At 38.8% G+C, this 16,224-nt stretch overlaps 1 protein-coding gene across 3 annotated transcripts in view; it reads right to left on the bottom strand.

Moving 5' to 3' along the window:
• Positions 1 to 889: 889 nt before the first annotated feature.
• The window catches only part of FAM171B (family with sequence similarity 171 member B), a 64,502-nt gene continuing 49,167 nt past the window's right edge, over positions 890 to 16,224 (bottom strand). The window contains exons 2-9 of one of the 3 annotated variants that reach the window (XM_043505449.1): positions 15,361 to 15,444; positions 14,836 to 15,069; positions 13,859 to 13,951; positions 12,688 to 12,846; positions 10,083 to 10,253; positions 6,963 to 7,079; positions 3,607 to 3,730; positions 890 to 3,257 (exon numbers count right to left, since the gene is read on the bottom strand). In XM_043505449.1, the coding sequence (XP_043361384.1) occupies positions 1,925 to 3,257; positions 3,607 to 3,730; positions 6,963 to 7,079; positions 10,083 to 10,253; positions 12,688 to 12,846; positions 13,859 to 13,951; positions 14,836 to 15,058 (2,220 nt within the window). In that variant the 5' untranslated portion in view covers positions 15,059 to 15,069; positions 15,361 to 15,444 and the 3' untranslated portion in view covers positions 890 to 1,924. Of the gene's footprint in view, positions 3,258 to 3,606; positions 3,731 to 6,962; positions 7,080 to 10,082; positions 10,254 to 12,687; positions 12,847 to 13,858; positions 13,952 to 14,835; positions 15,070 to 15,167; positions 15,882 to 16,224 lie in introns of those variants that run through there. The other 2 variants (XM_043505448.1, XM_038422734.2) reach the window with 2 other exon arrangements.

Here is a 16,224-nt window from a genome sequence, read left to right as displayed (position 1 = left end):
TATTTCAGTGAAAACCCTGGTTCTGTATTTGAAGGACTGAACAAAACTGATGCAACAATGAAAGCACTGACAGTGACAATAACTTAAGCTTGACATTCAAATAGTCTTTTAAATGTATATCTGCTTTGAAGTGTGGTTGATTATTTAACCATTATAAATCCATCAGAGGAAAAAAAATTCCATCCAGAGGGTGGAACTTGATGAAGGATATATGTTATAAACATTTTTATACGAATAATTAGTTACACAAATCAAAACATGGCAAATACCCACACTCAGCTGTAAGGCAGATGACTTGTGTAATCTTTCAGATTTATTTTTCTGTTGGCCAAACAATCTACTTACCATATTTAATATTTCTCTGAACATTTTGTTTTTCATTGTTATATTCATGGGATCAATAAGGATTTCATATGTTCAGGAAACAACGGCATACTAGGAAGAGTCAGAAACATGGTATTGTTTGCGATTTGGTTTGCAAATTCTTCTAGTAAAAGAAGAAATGGTACCAACGCCCAAAAGACAAAGGTGTTCACTCAGTTTGATGGTATTGTTTCCTGAGTGAAGATGACAACAGCCCCGGTCCACAGCATGTATACATATTTTGGTTGTGTTACTTTAACCATATTTACTGTATAGACAATAGTTTTTTTTTTTAAGGAATTTTCTACTATAACAATTTTTAAAGCAATCCTTTATAATCAAATTGCCAAAGCCAAAATGCTGTGACTTATTTCTTCAGAGAAACATCTTAAAGGTCATAGGAAATATTCTATTTCATTAGAATATTAATTATTCTATTATATTATAATATTAATCACTAGCACATTAAAAAGTGTGAGTCTACTTTTCTGTTAGCCAAAGCTAAATCTATCACTTTGATAAAATGACCATTTAAAACAAAAAATATTTTTGATGGACATTTCCTTCCTCTGTACATATGTTAGTTACATCTCATGCATTCACAACTTTTGGTAGCTGTTTAACTTAGTAGTAACTCATAATCAAGCGTCTCTGTTGTACTGTGGACCAAGTTTGGAGCTCAGCTTCCATACTCATAGCTCAAAAGTCTAAACAATGAGTTTTTTTTTTTTTTTAAGCCTGTTTAACACCTCTGTGCTTCATGGCCTACTAACAAAAGTAGCAAAAAAGGGGCACATTAGCCAACATGATCAAATTTACTATTTGTTTTTAAAAACTTTTAAAAGTGAATGAACTTAACAGTACAGGCCATTCCTTCTAAAAGTACCTTTTCTGCAAAAGGCATCATTTGCCCATATTTACAAAGGTATTTTCATCAGACATCAAGTTTTATCCTAAATACACCTGTGTGAATAAGAAATAGCTCAATAGCCTATGATAGAGAGCCAAATTTGACTCAATATGCATTGAGTAACACATGAAAAGGAAGATTTTTGCAAACTTAAGTGTCTGGAGTAGATACCAAGTCCCTGATTATTTCCAAGAACACATTGAGACTAATGTGGTGAAACTTTATACAAAATAGGAATTACTACGGTCAGGGCTCCAGTAAAAGTTGTGTGTAAATGCTACACAATAGCCTGCTGGTCACTCCAGTTAGGGACAACATTTTGGAAACATTTTAACAATCGCTACCCAGAAATATGCCTACAAAAAATAAAATGCTTTTTTTCTGAGTGCCTAAATTTCTAGCTGTGTACCCCAAGAATGAAAAATTTAAACAAACCATAGTAGCATTTCTTAGTGACAACTCACATTTTATATCCAATGCTCCATTGAAATCATAATCCTTAGTCTGCACATTAAGAAATGTAACTTTACCTGATACTAGAAAACCATTCTGACTGCTCCTTATAAATCCAACATTGCAAATTTACAAGAAGCAAAGAGGGAAGAGTGCATAAACTGCTAGAAAAAGCAAGAACACTGAACAGACTGTGTTTCAATTTATAGGAATCAGTGGTCTCTCCTCTCTTTTTTTCCAGATATTGGTTTGACTATCTTTCTTAGTTACAGGTGGTCTACCTCTTTTTTCAGCTGGAGGAGTACTGGACTCATGATCTTTTGCTGTGTTTTTTTTCCGAGGTGGTTCTTCAGTGTGCAGTTCTAGGACCTGCCTACTTCCTCCGTCCAATAGGTGTTTCACAGATTGATCATCAGGGCTACAAACAGTGGTCCCACTTTCGCTGCTGCTCAGATCCAAATCTTCCAAATAAAGGATCTTAGAATGATGCATGCTTTTAATGAAAGTTTTCTCTCTCTCCAGTTTTCGACTGGGATGATGCTCATTCATGTCCACGCCAGAGTCCAGGCTGGTGTCATTACTTTCTGTTTTCCTGCTCTTTTTTAGATCTATAAAAGAGTGCCTCACCTGAGCGACTGGCTTTCCATCTAGTGACACGAACCATGCTCTGGGGTGTGGGGATGGTTTTCCTTTAGAAAGCTCCAGTAACGTTTGCTCTGAAATACCTTGAAGTTCAGATGAAAATGGTGTCATAACTGCTTCGTTCAGTGTCCCAGGAACAGAGACAGACTCCAGCAAATTATTGGTATATCGATCCCAGTTTGAAGTTTGTGAGGATAAGCTCTGTTGACCATCTAATGTGGCTTTCTCAACTCTGCAAGTGGGGGGCTGGAGTGGAGAGTGCATTGGCATTTTGGGTAGCGTCTGTGTATAGCTGTCTCGATTTGTGGGCTCCATCATTGGGCTGTAGACTAACTGCCCTTTTCTTGGCAAAGTAGCTGACTTAGCTGCATGCAATTGCTCCGGAGAGTGGAACAGGTCAGAGGTTTGAAGGATGGCAACAGGCTGACTGTAAATATGCATTAGTTGTTCTGGGATATGGGAAAGCCCATACATCTCTTCGTTCACTGCAAGATATCGGTTTTGGTCTTGAATGTCCTTGGGAGATTGAGAAACACTGCTGTTAATGTGCTTTGGCGGCTGTAATTGTCTAACTCCAACATTAGGCTCCAAGGACAGGGTTGAATTCCTTGAGTGACCACTCTGATTGGATGATTGATATGAAACATTTTCTGTGTAGATTTTAAAATTGTCCCAGGCTTTTTTGTCCTCTGTTTCCATAGAAGTCTTTCTGTGAGGGCTATAGGAGGAAAGCCTGGGCATGTATAATTGTGACTTATCCTCTAGCTTTACTGACCCCTTCACAGCACTGATGTGATTTATGTGAGTTGTTGATGTTGTCTGGTCTTTTTTTAAGACCTCCAGTTTAGTTGTATTTTTTTCCCTCCTATGTGATTGGCCACATTTATCCCTATGGGGAAAAAAAAGGGGTGGGGGGGAGAATTGTAGGACATATGATTCAAAATACTAGTAGATGAGCGTAGATTGCACTTAAGACTTCACAGACTAAAAGGTATGATGTACAATTTGAAAGCCAGTAGGTACCAACTTAAACCTGTCCAAAAACCACTGAAATCATTTGATTACACTGCATATTAATATAGTGTACATATTTCAATTAGTACATTTGAAAAAGACTTTAAACACATGCACTTCCTAGATATGACTAAGAAAACCATTATTTTGTTTCAAAAGAGCCCCATTTGTTAACTTTAAACTCCATCCATACTAAGCATATTAAAGCTTTTCTTTTTCCTTACCTGCAGTAACAGAGAAGAACAGTGAAGAATCCAACGATAATGACTATAGTACCTCCAAGTATGGCTGTAAGGAACACTGTGTGATAGGCTGTTATGTCCTTGGAAACTGCACTAATAATAGAGTCTAGATTTTTCAAACACAAAACCAAACAAATTAGATGTCAAGAACTAAGAATTGTGTTTCTCATGCAAAACTGCATTTGATAAATTGCACTGTAGTTTTCTAGCTGCTGTTCTGCTCCCTTGCTATTGGTCATTTTAGCCATTATGGAAATGTGGGAACCATCACCAATATCAAATCACACTTCAGGGGCTGATGTCACAAACACTGACCTATTGCCTTTGCTCAATTCCAGCCAAATGGTGTTCATACTATGTCTGAATTTTGTTTCAAAATCCTAGTCCCTGAACAGAGCTGCTGTCATATCATGTCACATTAATTTTAAAATTCTGAAACCGCATTTTCTCTTTCAAAAGTTGTCCATATGAATTCCCACTCCAGGGATAAGTACAACTTTATTTGTGCAAGCTCAGATTCTTCTATATAAGCAGTAACCACTGGGGCCAATCAATCCAATCCCATCCTCCTCTCCACACAGTTCTAGGGGCTAAAACAGACAGAGGGTTCCTACAGCTTTTCAGTTCATTATGTTGATACTTCTCTTCTAGAGTAGGCCCAGAAGATGGCAGTAATATATATATATACCTAACATGGTTTGGATTTCTCTCCCACCAAAAATATATCTGACAAGAGGTCTGAAAATGGGGAAGACGAGGGAGACCATGTCTGTGCTGAGGCACCATCTGATCCGGAAAAATACTTTTTCCAACTTATTGGAAAGGATTCCACAAATCATATTTCTTCTTTCAAAGTATGCTGGGTTGCAGGGCCATCCTTAAGCATATGCAGCATATGCAGCTGCATAGGGCACCTGAAAATTTGGGGCACCTCCTAACTCTTTCTATCCCTGTTCTGACCCTTCCTGCAGGCTCCCACCACAGTTGGCTGCTGGTGAGTCTTCCTCCAAAGGGTATCTAATAACTTAAAAGTGAAAGCCTTCCAGCCTACCAGATCAATTAGCACAACACTGAAACTGTTAAAGAGCCATTCAAGTGGCAATGAAGCCATTTAACAGGTATTTGCTAAGCCCCGGGTATATACTGTCAATTTCTGAATTTACTGGCAAAAACAGTTGTGCATTACTGTAATACTTACTCAAAACATGTTAGTCTATAGGACTTTAGTTTAAAATTTGCTTTAAAATATTTCATTAGTGAGTTGGTGAAGATTATAAAATCACATCTCTAAAAAATCCTTGCATAGATTTTTAGATGCACAATCATCTTTAGCCTTAAACGCTTGGTTCTTCAGACATAGTTTTTTAAATAAATCCTTCAAAAGATCACCATTATCTAAAATACTCATTTTAATTTTAATTACAATAGTAAAAAAAACCTGCTTCCAAAGTCTTGCTGTCCTTACTGTCCATCCCTTTCTCCCTTCACCCCCCTCTCCCCCAGTTGAAGAGAGCCCTGAATGGGACAACCTCTTTCCTTCCAGATAAGAAAGGGAAACTCTGTCTACCTTACTTCTAAAAAGAAAAGGAGTACTTGTGGCACCTTAGAGACTAACAAATTTATTAGAGCATAAGCTTTCGTGAGCTACAGCTCACTTCATCGAATGCATCCGATGAAGTGAGCTGTAGCTCACGAAAGCTTGTGCTCTAATTTGTTAGTCTCTAAGGTGCCACAAGTACTCCTTTTCTTTTTGCGAATACAGACTAACACGGCTGCTACTCTGAAACCTACCTTACTTCTGACTATCTGATGAACTAGTTTTAAGAGAACCCTCCAGCAAAATCAGTACCTAGTAAGATATCAAATCCTTTGTTATGCCTGGTTTCAGAGTAGCAGCCCTGTTAGTCTGTATTCGCAAAAAGAAAAGGAGCACTTGTGGCACCTTAGAGACTAACAAATTTATTTGATGCATCCAATGAAGTGAGCTGTAGCTCATGAAAGCTTATGCTCAAATAAATTTGTTAGTCTCTAAGGTGCCACAAGTACTCCTTTTCTTTTTGTTATGCCTAAAATCTTTGGAAACATATTTTTTTAAGTGAAATTTAATTGGTGAAATTTCATAAACATGTTTATTGTTATGGACATCACACAGAGTAAATTAGTGTTCCCTTTTTCTAAAAGCAATGAACATCGTTATGAACACACTAAACCTTTGTGACCGATTAATTTTAAAATAATGTCTTTGGTTCAGCGAGTTAAGTATGTAGTAATCTGGAATGATTACTTTATGAAGGCTTAAGAGTTCATTTAAAATATAAAATCAGCTTAGAAATACTGATTAAGAAAATGTAAAACAGAAGAGCTGCATCATGTATTCCATAATATTTAATGTTGTATTCAGCAAGACGGCTGACTCGCCCTTACTACGAAGTTTTTGCAAATGAATCTCTGACAAACTTCAGGGCATATCAAAAACCCTGCGAGTGACATTTTTTATTCCCAAGTTTAGTGCTTTTAATTAGGCATCTGGCATGCAGTGGAAAACATGCCCCATTTTCTTTAGAAAGAAATTGCAGAAGAGTATTTTTTTCAAATGTCATTTGCTTCATTTGGGTTCAGGGATTTGGCTGGAATGGGGTGAGCAGGGAGAGAGGGAGGGAAGAGAGGAGGGAGACAGTGGTGAGAGGGCAGGGCCTGGGCAGAGGGGGACAGGGCCTGGGGTGGAGCAGGAGTGGAGCGTGGGTGGGCCACAGACAGAAGAGGTGGGCTGGCTGCAACTTCACTCACCACCCAGTAGAGCAGATAAGAGCGGGTCAGCTCCCGCACACCCAGCACGCGTTGCAGCGTCCTTAGGCAGGAGCCGTATTCACAGAGCCGAATGCGCAGGTGCTGCGCATTCTGTGTGAGGAAGAGGGTACAGGAGTCTCTGTGGGGAACTGACTCTCCACCGCTGTGAGTCAGGCCAGGTGGCTCGGTATCCTTTGGTGCCACTGCCGTGAGGCAAGCCCAGGCTGCCATCGGGCATAGGGGCACCAGCTTAATAATACTCCGTAGGGCCCTATAAATCCTAAGGACGGCCCTGCTGGGTTGTGTTCCCTGCAATCCCCAAGTCAACTTTATCACTAGCAGTTAAAGGACAAGTACGCACGTGTACGTTGTATACAGAAGCAGAGGCACCCTCAGAATTCCATCTTATTAACAATAACTCTCATCAGATTGAAGCCATCTGCATTCCCATTTTTCCTCTATTTTTCAACAAGAAAATTATACAGAGAAACAGCTCTTAAGTTATTATTTGGATAATGTAATGATTTTTGTGTTCTAATAATATGCAATACCTCTGGTTCCAGGCACTGGCGCTGCTATCCAGTATCCCAAGTGCGGTGCAACATACGTCCATACTAAATGGTCATTTGCATTCTTGACCATTCCCAGCCCACGATTTACCCAGGCACCTGAAAAAGAAGGCAGCCATTAAACATATCACGGGACATAGTTTTGTTTTATATATGGTTCTACCACTGAAAAAGGCATTACATAAAGCAAGCCATCAGAAAAAGTATGGAAAATCAAAAAGGAACCATTTAAAATCAAGCTCTTCTGGGACTTTCATCTTGTATACTAAACCCCCTCGACACACAAACTTGTATGACTTAACTAAATCTTTTTCTACACCCGATTTAGATATTTCAGTGCCATTCTATGAGTAGACAGTTATTTTCGAAGAAGAATGACTAAAGTCAATCTAGTGGTTTGTTAAATGACTTTATTATTATTATTTTGGAATAAAACTGGCTAAAGTCCACACAGACTTGCATGAAAATAATTTTAATTCATACCTTCTGCTAATTTAGTGCAAGGCTTAAATTTATTAAGGGTGGGTAATTTAAGCACAACGAATAGAATTTTCAGCATTAGTTATTAGTATACAATGGACAAGCAATGGTAATTTATTAAGACTGCAACGGGATCAACAATACCTGCCTTGAACATTTTTTTTTTTTCTGTTTAAATTGTCTAAGGCTGAAACAGCTCAATTAGCCCAAGGAAGACTTATTGTTAGGCCACAGATCCCACACCATCTGTCTTGCAGTGCAAAACAACAGGTTTTGGGTCATGTCAAGCTTCTGCAAGGTAGGATACTGCACGTGCATATTGCAAAGAAGTCTGCTTAGTAACTGTGGATACATTTGTTGTATAACCATCTGTGACATTCTCAAGAGGAAAAAACTGGATGAGAATGTAGTGAGGCAGAGTGGACTCCCTCTGACAGCCTGACAGGGAGGAATTGCCCCCTGGTGGGAGGAGCCGGGCCAGCCTTACCCCCACAGAAGCAGAGGGATGGGACAAGAAGTATAAGAGGCAGGCCCTCCAGCTCAGTTGGGCTGGAACCAGGGAAGGAGGCAGATGTGTCTGCCTCGCAGTGGAACTCCAGACCAGGGATCGAGCTGTGCAGCACCCTGGAGGAGACTGACTGTGAAGAGGAGCTGTGGGGACTACCAGCCATTGTTTACCCAGAGGAGACTGAGCACTCTCCAGCAACGGAGCCCTGCCAACAGACTGTGGTAGGAAGTAGCCCAGGGAAGCCAGACATTAGTCCAGTGGTGTTGCTGGGAGACAAGTCAGCATGTTTCAGTGATTTCCCTGGTGACCCAGTGGTGGGACCACCCGCCACTGTTAGGACCCTGGACTGGGACCTGGTAGAGTAGGGGGGCCTTGGTCCCACTGCCACTAACCCCACTCCTGGGGTGGTGGCCTACTCACAGTAGGTGGAGCACCTGTTGTGTTTGGGGCTTGCACCAGCCAGGAGGCTGTGAGCCCTAGACTGTGAATTGCTAGAAGGCGCAGGCTAAAGAGTGCTTGTTATTGTGCCCCGCCCAAAAGGGCCTGGGCTGTAGACTGTTAATTGCTGCCTGCCCAGCCAGGAGTCTAAGCTAACTTCTAATTCCCTGTGATATGACTATTCGAGGTACTAAGTCAGGGTGGCCTCCCTCCAAGTCTAACAGGGAAGCACGGCCGCAGACCCACTAAAGAGAACCATTTTACAAGGTACAAAATGGTGACGCAAGGTAACAGATGAGCAGACAGCAAAATTCATCCCACTCCAAGCCATCCAGTCATTTGTAAGGTGGGGGGCTGTGTATAATGTGAAGGAAAGAAGAGGGTAACAATCGATATACAAAGCCGTTTAGTAAAAAGGAAATTATTCCATGTTTTAGAGGTAGTTTTATGAGAAATACAACCTAGATTCTCATGAGAATTAATCTCTGTAGAAGTCCTACCTGGAGTGAGAATAAAAATATCTATGCAAAGTAACAGATTTGTAATCACCTTTAAAATTAGAGAATTAGCATTCTTTAATTTTTTTGCTTTCTACTCCATAGGAAACAGCATGTACTAAGAAAAATGTAGGGGTATTTATTTATAATTTAATTGTCCTTTAGTACCCTTTAAACAGAGTGATGTAATTTTCAGTTATCTTATAACAAGTCTGAAAAATCAGTTAACTACATATGGAGAACAAGAGTACTTTAAATATTACTGATGCAAATACTTCAGTAAGAGTCAAGAAAAGGATTAGCTCTATATGAATTAGAATAGTATCTGGGATACAATTACATAGGCTTATATTTCAGGCATAAGCTAATTACCAGTGAGAGTCAGGACACCCTGCCAGTATAGTATTGCAAAAATGAGATGCATTATGGAGGTTTCTGCCTTCCTCTAGTGCATCTGAGCGGGTCAACACGATCACTGGTCTATTTCAATTTAGTTGTTACTGTAAATATTTGACAGGAGATATTTATATGTCATATTACAGTAAAAGAAAAACTCTAATTTAATTCTATTATTTCTCCTATATAACTACTTTACTTTCTGAACTGTTTGCAATAATCATAAAATAATAGTAATAAAACAGACTAAAGCTACGTCTGTCCCAGTATTAACATTTAATTTCAAGTGAACGTTAGGGGTACGACTCTGGAGCATAATATATTCAAATAATTCTTAATTTTGAAGGTCAGTGAAACCATCACCCAAGATACCATCATCATGTTTAAATTTACATCAGTTTTAAAAAAAAAAAAATCTATCTTGCCCCAAATACTTATGGAATTGTGAAAATAAAGATCAACATGTGATTGATCCTTAAAACTACTCTTTGATATAACTCATTTACATACATATGGTTCATGGCTGAATTCATCAAAGCAGGGATATCCTTTTGAAAAAAAACAAAAATGCAAGTTAAAACATTTACAACCAGGAAAATCCTGCTAAAATATCTATGACCCTACTTGAAAAAAAAACCAAAACAAAACCAACAGGTTTTAGTGCTATATATTATTCAATATATGCACTCATATTCAAACTACTCCACATCACACTAATACTACATATTGTAGTGTAGGATATACAGCATTAAAGTGGGATTCCAAAGTATATAGCAGACATACCAGTTTTCATATCAAATGTCCATGCAGGTATAGCATCTCCTGATTTTATCCTACTTGTCGGTAGAAGAGGCAGCGTAATATGAATTGGACCAGTCACTTTCAATTCTTTCCCAGCTGAAAGGAGGTTTACACATATTGCAGCAAGAGGGGTCAATTCAATGCTTTTAAAACCTAATCAACATAAGGAATTATTTGTCCATAAATAACACACACTCGAGAACATATTTACTATTTTTTTTAAAAATGGGTTTTCATTTGTAATTGAAGGCAAGCCATTATGAGAATGTATGGTCTGTACCACTAGGTGTCAATATAACTTGAGAAAACTCAAGTCTCAAGCATTTCACCTCTTCAATGAATACTTTTTAATAATTGGTAAACAGCAATTCCGATTTAAGGCCTGTAAAAGAGAAATATATCTTTTAAATAGAGCTGGTTCAACAGTACTCACAGAATTCAATATTAAGCAAATTTGGCTTTTGGGGAGCGATACCTAGTTCCAAGTACTTTAAATCTCAGATATCAAACTAGCTATTCTATGTTGAATATTGCAGACCAAGTCGAATGATTTGTGAACCCATGCATATTAAGGGGTGTTCTGATATAGATTAATCAAACTGAAGCTCCTGTATTCATGATATATTTGCATGTCTTTTCCAGTATTTAAGTACCTCTGTTAATAAAATTTACTGAAAGGATTAATTTGCTAATTTAGAAGTTTCTGTAGAGTTAATCATGAGGTATAGTACTTATGGCTTGTCAAAATATTCAAAGGAACCACTGTCTTTGTACTGCTTTATTGTGTGGGCTGTAAATTTGTCTCCCTTCGTTCTTCTTGCTCTAAACTTGCAATAACAGATACTATGTGATACAAATACTTCAGGATCCACAGTGTGACAGGTTGCTCAAGAAAGACAAACAGAATTATTAAGTAGCAGAATGATATTAGAGCTTTGCACGCTGTTAGAAACTAGTTGCAAGACAACTGTCAGTGTATCAGATATCAGCCTCTACAGGCTATAAAATACAGTCCTGAAGGAATAGGAATAATTTAAAAAGACACCCGACAGAATTTAAGGGAAGAACGAACACTGCTTATCTCTGATGCTTCAAGTTCAAAAGTTGTATTATAAACAATTTTTTTTAATCTTCAAACGTCTGCACACAAATAGGATACTGGTATTTGTGAGAATTTTGATTAAATATAAATTAAACTAGAATATGAAACTCAGATAATTTGGCTAGAAGCCACATCAAGGACATCATCCAATTCACATTAATGAAACCATAAAACTGCTGTGAATTTTTAAGAGCCTTGTTGTACATTGGGCATTGGGAAGAAAAGAAAAAAACATTTAAATAGGATGGAATAAAGGGTACAGCATGGTGATCTCTTGGATAACATAACTATGTGGATTAAAAAGTAAGCGTGAATAAATATTAGGAATGCAGTCGGTGGCTTATTTCAGAGTGCATTAAAAAGGTGTAGCACTACAGATGTACAAAGTATTACTACCACCACCACCAGAGGTGAAAGTAAGCCTGTCCAGTCCAGCGTGCCAGCAAGAGCCGGTACACAGCCGACTGTACTGGCAAGGTTCAGCTTCCCCAGGCTGGCAATTTAAAAGGGCTCTGGGCAGCAGCAGCCAGAGCCCCAGGAACTTTAAATTGGCGCCAGAACCCCCGGCCCTCTAAATCACTGCCAGAGCCCAAGGGCTCCTGGGGATTCAAAGTCCCCGCCCCTTCTGGTTGAGGACCCGCCCCAGAACCCCGCCCCTGCATACCGGTAAGTCTTTTAAGATACTTTCCCCCGACTACTACCAACCCATGAAACAACTTAGAACTGTTTCAAAATGTATTTTTACTCACTGAAACAGATGTGGAGAACATACTTTATTTCTTCAATTGCTCTCCATATATTTAAAGTGCCTGTTTGGTATCATCAGGCTTACACGGATTAACTGCAAGTAAATCAATAATGCTGCATGGATTACCTGTCTGCAAGTCAAATGATAGTTTCTGAGTTATCCTTATGTGGGTGGGGCAAAGTACCCAGGCTGACTAGGTAATAGAGTTAAAGTGAAAAATATAAGCAGATCCTCCACTGGTATAAATTGATGAAGCTCCATTGACTTCAATAGCCCTAACCCACTTTACACTACTTGAGGATCTCGACATAGAATTGTGAATGCATTCTGGAAAGTTGTGAACACCTTCAACTCCCAATAAAATCAATGGGAGCTGAAAGTGTTCTGCACATTGCAGGATCAGACCCTACTTTGGTTGCACTTAGGGGTTATATAGTACGTGTGGAACCCCCAGAGAAGGAAATCAGCATATGGCCCTCTGTACCACTATTTATGCCTGTGGAAAAGAGGTGTTTATTATGTTCTCAAATAAGATATAAAGTGATGTAAATTACTCATCTACAATGTAACATGTATTGGTTCAATCCAGCTCTCGTGAAAGTCAAAAGGAGTTTTGCTATTGCATGAAATGGGAGCAACATCAGGCCCTCATGACTACAGGGGAAATGTATATTTACATAAACACATACTTACTTGTATTATATTTTTAAAGGGCAGTTCTAACAAATTTAATATACCTGATTTATTTAGAAGAATTCCTGTTGTATAAAGAAAATTGTCCACTTTCAAAAACTGCTGTGGCACTGTCAAATAGGCTGTCACGTTTGTAATATGGTGGCTTATAGGAAGTTTTATTAAAATTTTGGGAAACTGAACACTTGGTTGAGATTTGGCATCTGGAAAAAAAGAGTAACATTTTTAAATTGGCAATAGTTCAATCTGAATTAATGCTTTCTATGACCAAACAGCCCAGAAATCCTTTGTGCAAAACACTGTTACAAACCTCTACTCTCTAGTGTTTGCAATTGTCTAGATTTAGGCCAGTACTTGCCACTAGCAAATATACAACAGTATCTGAAAACAGAATAATTTCTTCTTGCTCCCATTCCTAATCCTTGGCTTCTCTAAATACTCTCTGCTATAGCAAATGTTCTCCAGCTTCAATCTTTCCTGAGGCAGATACATTTCAAATAACTATCTTGGGTAACCATATTGAAGACTACCAGAGCCTTTCAGTGCAGTGGAATAATGCACATGCACGTCAGTGCAATGAGCTCCTCTGAGATTTCTGGTGTTTTTAATAGCGCTGGTTCTCCACAGGACACGTCTTCAATCCATTAATCTCCCCCCCTCCACCTCCCACCCCTACATGTAAAGAGTGCAAAATCAGCAGCTTTCTATTCAGACTCTCTTGTGATTTGAGATGAGAAGGTCAGAAATAAATAATAAATACAGGGATAATAACCTAATGTCTACATGGCTGTACATAACACTCACATCCGTGGAAGGCTGGAAGATTTGGAAGGAGCTTCGCTTGCTACAATAAATACAGAATCTGAGGGCCAGCTCTTCAGCTGGTGTAAATCAGCATAGCCCCAATTCAGTGGAGCTGTGTCAATTTACACCAGTTTGGAATTTGGCCATAAGTAATATGTCTATTTATTTTTAGTGGAAACCGGAGCCAGAAGCCATTGCTTTGCTAACTAAAAGCTGGCTATTTGTGCACAACGTGGAAAAACATTCACGAATAACCCATTAAGTGCACAGAAAACACCACCATCATTTGGGAGGTCACTGACTTTTCCCCATAGAATTTGTTGGCAAAAACCAGTTGTATTCATTAGTTAAGGCACATAGTTTTACATACAAAAAGTGTTTACATCCTATCCCATATAGTGCTGTACTTACCAGACAGTTTTCCAGTAATTAAAACTGTATCTTCAAACAACCATATATTAGCTTGGCTTTGTGGGAACAGTGAAAGTGTTACAGATGAGTAAACTGTGGAAAGACAGACATTAAGAATATCTGATTACATGTGTTAAAGTTTCAAAGAAAGTTGTGATCAAACATATGGTTCCGAAGACAGGTAAACAAATGGGGAAAAAGAAAAGGTATGGGAAGACCGAAGGACTAAGCGGTCCCACTAGTCCAAGGATGAATCATACTAGTTAGGCAGTGTGGACTACCAGTGTTCATGGTGTACATGTTCTGTGGATTAAAGGATAACTGGAGTTCCTGGACAGCCCATCTTCTTTTAAAAAAAAAAATAAAATAAAACCAGGCATTTTAAAAACACACCCTAATAGAATTATTAAAAACAAAATGTGATAGTTAAAAGCAGGCCATTCATGATGAAACACTGCTGAAAACATAACTAAATTGACAGATGGAAGAGTTCAGAGCAGTAGCTCTGAGCCACGATGACATTTCAGGCTCTCGGTACCCCATAATCCTAACACTTTCTATATTCCTAGCTGGCTTTTCACTCACTCTGCTATGACCATGAAAAATACATACGTACGTGTAGGCATACACACCTGTGTGTGTGTGTGTGTATTACATATATGTATGTATATGTATGCATATGCACATGAATTCACTTTCTTCAAATCATACCCCCACTGCAGTATACTCTCTCAGCGTGGACAGATAATTTCAACAACAGTTACAAATATTTTTATTTCATTTCAGTTTTAAAAATCCATGTTATAATTTTATCAAGTCTAAAGGGTCATTTACCTTTAATATCTGGCATTCAATCATGACCTACTTTGACTTCATTTAGTCATGTACAGTTCATTACAATTAGGTGGATTACCCAAGGAAGAAAGAAGCTTCAATTGAACACAGTGTAATAATACAACTTTAAAGGGTTTACTTACTTGGCATTCTCCCAGTCTTCCAAGGCAATGGTGTTAACATGTAGCCCTCTTTGTAAGATGCAATAGTTAAACTTAGACCTAACTTGTAGGGAACTTTTATCAGTACTACTCCATTGTTTCCAGTGAAGGTGGAATTTGTCTTTGTGTAGTTAACAAACACTTCTACAATTGCTTGGGGTAAGTACTGATGACTGATGATGTCATTTACTTGAACTTTCAGCATAAACACAGATCCTATGAAAAAAAAGGGGGAAAATGAGATAGGTCATAAACCATAATGACTAAGCATAATATTTAACTAAGCAACAATATTTTGTCATACTTTAAATTACCAGGCTGACAGGCAAAAGTAACCATATTCTGTGGTTTATTGGTTGTCAATTTTGCATATTTTTCTCTTTCCCACATCCCAAATTTTAGCATTCAAAATGCATTTGTCCAACAAGAATAATGTGATTGTTCAACACTAGCATCAGTGCAAAATTATGCTGATGGAATGCTTAGGGGATATTTTCTTTAAAGTACTTTTTAGTCCTTTTCTCTAGGTTTTCTTCTACCATCTTGCAAAGCCAACTTTGTAGAAGTGATGTCATAGCTCAAAACTGTAACCTACCAAGAGGAAAAGAAGATAATGCTATGGGGACACAACATACTGAGATACGAAACTCCGAAGCAACAGATACCGCAGTTCCAAACCCAAAATAAATGATAGCTCCACTGGGACCCAGATTCTCCTGTACCTTGTATGAAAGTAGGATCATATTACAGTGTGGTGTGCATTTCCTGTAGAATCTCAGCAACTCAGAACATTAATTATCCTATGGGATAGATTTAGAGGTGTCTGAGACAAATTAGGAATATTATGTGTTGACTTGTTTATCAGGATGTTTACTGTATGAAAATGCAGGTTTGGTTTGATAGGAGGTGGGAAAAACAAGCAGGTTCCTGATAAGACACCTCCAGCTAAATGCTTCAAAGCCCTGGTCTACACTACGGGGTTAGGTCGAATTAGCCACATTAGGTCGATTTTAAAAAGAATGCGTCTACACAACCAACCCCATTCCGTCGATCTAAAGGGCTCTTAAAATCAACTTCTGTTCTCTCCCTGGCGAGGGGAGTAGCGCTAAAATTGACCTTGCTGGGTCGAATTTGGGATAGCCTAAAGGAGCTATCCCAGAGTGTTCCATTGTGACCTCTCTAGACATCATTTTGAACTCTGATGCCCTAGCCAGGTACACAGGAAAAGCCCTGGGAAATTTTGAATTTCATTTCCTGTTTGGTCAGTGTGGCGAGCTCAGCAGCACAGGTGACCGTACAGTCCCCCCAGAATCGCAAACGAGCTCCAGCATGGACTGAAAGGGAGACACTGGATCTGATCGCTGTATGGGG

The sequence above is a fragment of the Dermochelys coriacea genome, chromosome 11, assembly GCF_009764565.3.
Source record: "Dermochelys coriacea isolate rDerCor1 chromosome 11, rDerCor1.pri.v4, whole genome shotgun sequence".
NCBI classification, from domain to species: domain Eukaryota; kingdom Metazoa; phylum Chordata; order Testudines; family Dermochelyidae; genus Dermochelys; species Dermochelys coriacea.
This window is presented reverse-complemented; position numbering and strand designations above follow the sequence as displayed.